Here is a 6,914-nt window from a genome sequence, read left to right on the forward strand (position 1 = left end):
CTATTGAGTTATGGATGCACGCGGGAGGTTTGCTAAGCACGAAAGAAGCGTAAGAGTCGCTCGAGGCGATAGCCGAGAGCGACTCTAGCTTCTTGAGTGCTTAGCAAACCTCCCAAGTGCATCCATAACTCAATAGTGTACGCTGTGGTGTTTACCATTTGTTTTATAACATAACATTGATACATTGTAGCTAAAGAGTTCCCTTTTATTTAACAAATCTTACGCGACCAGAAAAAAACAAGCGCGCGCGGAAAGATCGTCTTTGCATTTGCTCACGTCAGCAGCGTACATCCATGGGAAAATGGGGGACGCTAAATTGACCAATCAGAGCGCGCGCTTTACTTTGGTTATGTTATAAAATTATTTGGTTGTCATATATAAAATGCTCCTTGTTTCTCAGGCTGATAGAAGCCTATGCCAATGTTTTTTAAGCCCATTGATCAGTGCACAGCTAATTTATTCAACTAACTATTATATCTAACACATGACTTTGCCCTCTCGCAGTTGTTTTTTATTCATAGTAACATTTCTTTCTTCGACTTCTTTGAGCTCTGTACTTGCTTTTGACCTTCCCGCAGCCAGTAATTGTCCTATTGTTCGGCTCGACATAACTCTAAAAAAGAAAAAAATCAAACAAGAAATTGTGTTTGCGCCACCATCACACTTCAACGCATACTCGGTGACATACAATGGCAGGAACTGAACTGTGCGCTCGAAAGATTACACTTACGTTTTTGCGAAAAACGAAGGCTACCAGTTTACATTTAATACAATAAAATCAGATTTACGTGCCAAAGAAATTTTCTGCAACTCTTCTTTGACCAATGCTTTCAAAGGCGTCAAAAAGGCATCCCACAGTTGCTTTTTTCGCTTTGTTATTTCTCCATGATTTAAGTACAGCAAATCCTTTTTCTTTAGCAAATTTAAAATCTTTGTCTATGTTGTCAAGTTCGGCTTCTGGTAGCTCAAGAACTACTCCAAAGTCCTGCCAACAGGTTCCCGCGTCTTCCTGTATTGACATGCATAACTGAATAGTAACGACTTCCTTTCTAAGTTTTTTGTTTTCAGCTGCAGAAAATGAAGACGAAAATTATTATAGAAGGGGAAGTACATTGTCCGTTACGCATCATTCAATGAAAAAAACCTTGAGTATAAAAGTATCAAATATTTTCATGAATTTTCATTCCGAAGTCCCGCCAGCAAGCTTCTCCCAAACAGTAATAGCTGGATAAGGTAGCAGTATCTTTAAGCATTACCTTCCCTTCACCAAACCATCGCCCATCACCATTGTTAAGATCTGCACCCGATACTATTTTCGGTCTATTGCGTCTCTATATAGTATAGAGTCGATAAAATACTATTAGAGTGTTTTTAAAGAATAATGAATAGAAGGAATTTCTTATTAGCTTTATGGAGGGTACGCTGTTTGAATCGTAAATAAGTTAAGAAAAGGAAACATTAGGCATTTTATTACTAATTACCCTTGCTATTTGGGAGAGATAATTCCAAATCGGTTGTCTGATCTACTTTGAGATCGAATTCGGTGGCAATCTTTTTTTTTCTTTTTATGAAGAACTGAATCAGTTGTGGGAATTGCTGGATCAAGCAGACCTGACTCGCTAAGTGAGTCAGCATCCCCTCCCCCTCTTTGGGTAAACAATAAAGTAAATCTAGGAACTTTCTTGAGTCTGGTGCCCGTCTTGGTCTGTCAGCTTGCTTTGAGTTTTCTTCACCTCCCAGTCTCGTGTTATCTGAGATGAAAGAAAGGAACGAACCTCACAAAAGTTTAGTTTAACTAAAGAGAAAGTAGCGTAATGAGTTTATGCTGCGATATAAAGCAATTACAGAGCAACTTCCTAAAAGAGGAAGCAAGCTCTGACAAGAAGCAAGAAACGGCAGCAAGTCAAAAGAAGAGGTTCACCTTCACACAAAGACAGCTGGTTGAATTGGAGAAGGAGTTCCACTTTAGCAAATATCTAACAAGGACAAGGCGAATTGAAATAACATCCAACTTGGAACTTACAGAAACACAGATTAAAATATGGTTTCAAAACCGACGAATGAAGTGGAAAAGAGAACTTAAAGAGTCTATTCGAAAACAAGGAGTGAATGAGTCACCTGAAGCTCAATTCAATCATGGATTCCACCAAGGTTTCCAAAGGTCCCTTCGAGATACTGTTCCTTCCTACCAACAAAGTGCTCCAGAAATTTTTGTCCAACATGCCACACCTCCATATTTTCCAAACTATCTATCGCTTTAATCTTTAGATATCAGAACTCTAAATGTATTTAAGTCGAAAAATCATATAAGTTCACACAAAGATATAGTCCAGATAAAAAATATCGACATTAGATAATAATAATAATAATAATAATAATAATAATTATTATTATTATTATTATTATTATTATTATTATATGAAGCAATTACAGAGCAACTTCCTAAGGCTTTACTGGTGCTGGGCCCTCGCTTCCCAAAAACTGGCTTAGCACCCCCATCTCGATGAATTGTGTGACATTCATTCCAAAATTTCAGTTAGGTGTAATCATACAGCTTTCATTTCACGCTAATTGATTCTCGTTGTCGCCAAAACACTTACCACGTTCCGAAATTGAGTTTGCAAGGTGTGGGTGAGCCGATTGGAGTACTTTCCTGAAGATTCGATAGGCTTTCGTACCCTTCCTTGGCAAAATCTTTAGCAACTCCTTACATTTTTCCCATCGTGTTGGCTGCGCTTGTATTTTCTCTTCTTCAGATTGAGTAAATACATCATCAGCTGCCATATGTAGTAAAACTTCGTCTGGATCCATATCTTTTAAAAGGTCCGGTTTTACTCTATTTAAAATCTGCCTATGCTTGTCACTCAGTGGTTTTTCCCTTGCTCCCTCAGTTGCCATGATGCCGATTTCTTTCCAACTGAAAAGTTCAATGAAGAAATAACCACAATAGGTGTGATTTGGTTCTCGTTATGATTACACATGTGTTTGAAACGAAAGATGATAATATGATGATAATTAAGATGATAATTAAGAAAGATGATAATATGGGAACCGTTACTCTCCCGAAAAGTATGGATCATAACGAGTTGATATTCTTTTTTCAAGGAAAGATAACAAATTCTTACCAAATGTCAGTAACCAAGGAAGGTTGAAGCTGAATCAAGACCAAATCTTAAACCCCTGAGAAGTCTTTTTGTTACACCTCTAAAGGTGAAATTACATTCCCCTATGAAAGGCCAGATTCCAACAACCAAAATATTTGTTGTCCGTGACCTTGAAATTTGTATCTTAGGAGTACAAAATTTTGTGGCAAATTCCTTGGCTAAAATATCCTTGTGGGCCTGGAACCAAGTTAGTTGCCTTCCATTGAAGGTGCATTAAAATTGAAATGTACTAGCTAATACAAATTCAACTTGCTTAGAAAACTGTACAACACTTTGAGTTGATCTTGAAAGGTCAATTTTTTTTTACTGACCAGTCACAAGCATAAAGTCTCGCACACAAGCTAAAGGAAACAATAAGAACAAATAAGGCAAATTTTACCTGAACTTCTCAGGTTCCAGCTAGTAAGCTACTAAAAAACAAGTAAAGGAGGGATGCAGTGGCAACAAGATCATTCTATACGTCAGAAACTCAAAAGTATGCAGCTATGTTCAATTTATTGTTCAAATTATGTATGTATTTGTGCTGGACAGTGCACTATACGATGAAATACGGTAGGTTGTCAGTATTTTTCTAAAGAATTTAATTTACCTAATCATTCTAAGCAACATATGGCAATCTGCGGTCTTTCGTTACACTTAGGTAGCACGGAAAGCCGTAAAACTCTTGAACAAAAGCTCATCTTTCACATCGGCAGTCTAAATCCCACAGGGATCAACAAATGCTTTTCATTCCACTAATTTATTCGTGTTTTTCTCGTTGCCATGTTACCACCAATAACGTAGCTCCATTTTCTGCCTTTAAAAGCACACACAACCCACAATTCCTCTATTCGCTCCGACGAAGGGCTAACGCTCGAAACGTCAGCTTTTTGTAATCGTTACGGTGGCCAATTTACCATTTCAACTTTGTTGATATATCCAAATTATTTCGTTACACCCACCGACGCAGCCCCAAATAGTTTCTTTCGAAACTATCAGCCTTTTTTCTAAAGAACACTATAAAATATGTTCACTTTGCGTTTTAGTGCATCGAGGGAAGTAGAAAAACGTGGAGAACACAACAACTCACAACAACACACAAATGCAACGGAACTGCAAAGAGCCAAGGCATTAATTTGCAATCCAAGCTAGATCTGTTGTAAAACAATGATATCGACTCTAGGCTGTCATGTACTCACAGCGGATATAATTTTCAAATTGGTCTGATAGATGTCACGTTATGAAAACCCAAGGAGATTGATTCTTGCTTGATGAAGCGAGAAATATTTACAAAATGAAAATTAGAGCATAGCGAGGGATCGTTTTTTCTTATTCGTGTAAGAACTGTAATTGTTTATGTCTACTAATCTTGAGCCATTGGGAATGCAGAAGCGAGTGCTCCTGGTCAATTTTTAACTCTCTCGTATGTGCGAAAGAGGACTCCGCCATAATTGAGCGCCAGTAGTCGATAGATTGGTTAGACGCGACTAAAGAAGGAAACTAAAGGGTTACAACTGAACCGACGTAAAAGTACAAAGAAGTTGAAAGTATTACTTAACAAGATCGGAGGTATATGTAAGACGTATCTTCGGTGGGGCGATATTGCAGCAGTCAATAATCGACCACTGTCCTAACTACTCGCACTCGGGGCAAATCATTGTTCATGATTAAAACATATTTTCGATAGACATCTCATCCCAAGTATACGCAACGTAGCTGATAGTTCTGCAAACACGAGAACAAATCCGGCATTAAGACGCCGAGCGTACCATCCTGAATGCCCTAGTTACGCCGACATGTTAAGATACATACATTTGAAGCTGATCCGTGATAAACAACTGACCTGATCTGAATGGGTGGTTTCAACTGATTCTTCTTCAAAGTAGATAAATATTTTTTACCTTCCTAAAACGTCCAATTATCCTCCAAAACGATCTTCTAAACAAAGAAAATGGAACGGATCTCACCAGTAGGAGCTATCTGTCTCAATGATATGTATCCACACAAATCATTCCACAGTCTCATTTTTCAGTGTGATTTCCAAGCGACCTTGTAACCTTAAGCAGCAACGTAAACCAATGACGAGGATAGCAGATCAAATAGCAGATTACTGCACAAAGACTTCTTTGTTACGTCACCCAAATACTCCTCTTAATCATTTGTATATGTCGTAGATTCCTAGAGCTGTTCTTGAAGAAAACAATACAGTGAGTCGATCTCTTACGGTTTATGGATTATTACAGGTTACTGATTGTAGAAAAAGGCTGCACTTGTCATTGTAAATCGATTTACGTTGAGTTGACATGAGAAGAAATAACACTTGAAGTTCATGTTGGTTGATGTAGATAGTACCATGGAACCCGTGACAAGCATCCTCCAACGAAACAAGCAAGTCATGGGAGTGAGTCTGGTTGAATTATTTTGTTTAGTATGTTCGACGTCTTTCCTGCCTTGAGTTCAGAGTGCAAAATTTGTTGTCATAAAGTTCACGAAGAGCTAATACTCAAAATAAATTGGATATATCAACAAAGTTGAAGTAGTAAATTGCCCACCGTAACGATTACAAAAGCTGACGTTTCGAGCGTTAGCCCTTCGTCGGGGCGAGTAGAGGAATTGTGGGTTGTGTGTGCTTTTAAAGGCAGAGAATGGAGCTACGTTATTGGTGGTAACATGGCAAAGAGAAAAACAAGAATAAATTAGTGGAATGAAAAGCGTTCGTTGATCCCTGTAGGATTTAGACTGCCGGTTTGAAAGATGAGCTTTTGTTCAAGATTTTTACGGCTTTCCGTGCTACCTAAGTGTACCGAAAGACCGAAGATTGCCATATGTTGCTTAGAATGATTAGGTAAATTAAAATGCCTAGCGACTGGTTTCGATGTGTCCTTGTCATTCCTTTCCACGTCTCGAAGGTGCTCTCCACCATCCACCATCCATCATCCACCCTCCACCATCCAAGGTGTTCTCCACCAGGTATTTCCACCATCGTGAACAACGTTTCTTCTACTGCTGTCTTTAACTTCACCTCAGTAACCGAATCCACGATAACAGACTTGTTAAAGTCATTAACATCAGAAAAGCTACCGGGTGTGATTTAATACCTCCTAGGGCTTTGAAAGAAAGCTATCCCAGTCTCAGCCACCCGATCTGTTCTCTGATCAACCAACTGATTATGAGAAAGGAGATACCCAGCACCTGGAAACACGGGGAGGTTTTATCGTCCTTCAAAAATGGTGATGCAATGGACAAAACAAACTATCGACCAATTACTATTCTGCCTGCAATTAGCAAAGTGTTTGAAAAATGCTTATGTCCTCAGTTAACCTCTTACTTTGAAACTATCTTCCCAGCCACCCTAACTGCCTACCGAAAGAACCACAGCTGCTGTACTACGTTGCTGAGACTGACTGAAGACTGGAAAACTGAACTAGATTCAAACAACGCTGTTGGAACGACACTAATTGACCTCAGCAAAGCCTTTGATCGCCTCCCTCACAATCTGCTACTTGAAAAGCTTGCAACGTACGGTGTCAGCCTAGACAGCCTAGAGCTACTCGCAAACTATCTGAAAAACAGAACACAATGTGTTAGACTAAATGTCATTCGTTCACGCACCGAAAAGATAAGGTCAGGTGTTCCACAAGGGTCTGTACTAGGTACGCAGCTATTCAACATTTTTATAAACGACTTGTCCTACAACATTAAAAAAGCCAAACTATCCGCATATGCAGACGACAAACACCTTTACTGTAGTAACGCAAAGGCGAGAATTGT

The 6,914-nt window shown here is 38.9% G+C and overlaps 2 protein-coding genes across 3 annotated transcripts; one reads left to right on the forward strand and one right to left on the reverse strand.

The window, feature by feature from the left end:
- Window positions 1–150: 150 nt before the first annotated feature.
- LOC111346046 (uncharacterized) lies at window positions 151–5,753 on the reverse strand. 2 transcript variants are annotated; one of them, XM_088742042.1, is made up of 4 exons: window positions 4,987–5,753; window positions 2,601–2,917; window positions 793–1,751; window positions 151–613 (listed from the first exon to the last, which is right to left on the reverse strand). In XM_088742042.1, the coding sequence occupies exons 2-3, from the start codon at window positions 2,896–2,898 to the stop codon at window positions 1,474–1,476; spliced, it is 576 nt and encodes a 191-aa protein (XP_088598168.1). In that variant the 5' UTR covers window positions 2,899–2,917; window positions 4,987–5,753; the 3' UTR covers window positions 151–613; window positions 793–1,473. The 2 variants fall into 2 exon arrangements, with proteins under 2 accessions (XP_088598168.1, XP_022809067.1); XM_022953332.2 differs by having other exon boundaries at window positions 5,045–5,751.
- Window positions 1,815–2,298, forward strand: LOC148719328 (homeobox protein Hox-B3-like). The gene has a single exon (XM_088741510.1). The coding sequence runs from the start codon at window positions 1,815–1,817 to the stop codon at window positions 2,259–2,261; it is 447 nt and encodes a 148-aa protein (XP_088597636.1). The 3' UTR covers window positions 2,262–2,298.
- Window positions 5,754–6,914: the final 1,161 nt, after the last annotated feature.

This window comes from Stylophora pistillata, chromosome 12 (genome assembly GCF_964205215.1).
Source record: "Stylophora pistillata chromosome 12, jaStyPist1.2, whole genome shotgun sequence".
Taxonomy (NCBI): Eukaryota; Metazoa; Cnidaria; class Anthozoa; order Scleractinia; family Pocilloporidae; genus Stylophora; species Stylophora pistillata.

Excerpts from the sequence above, each read along its gene's own strand:
- LOC111346046 (XM_088742042.1), bottom strand. The coding sequence starts at position 2,898 with ATGGCAACTGAGGGAGCAAGGGAAAAACCACTGAGTGACAAGCATAGG. Across the intron at positions 1,752-2,600 it reads AAACTCAATTTCGGAACGTG|ATAACACGAGACTGGGAGGT; the intron begins GTAAGTGTTTTG and ends CTTTCATCTCAG.
- LOC148719328 (XM_088741510.1), top strand. The coding sequence starts at position 1,815 with ATGAGTTTATGCTGCGATATAAAGCAATTACAGAGCAACTTCCTAAAA.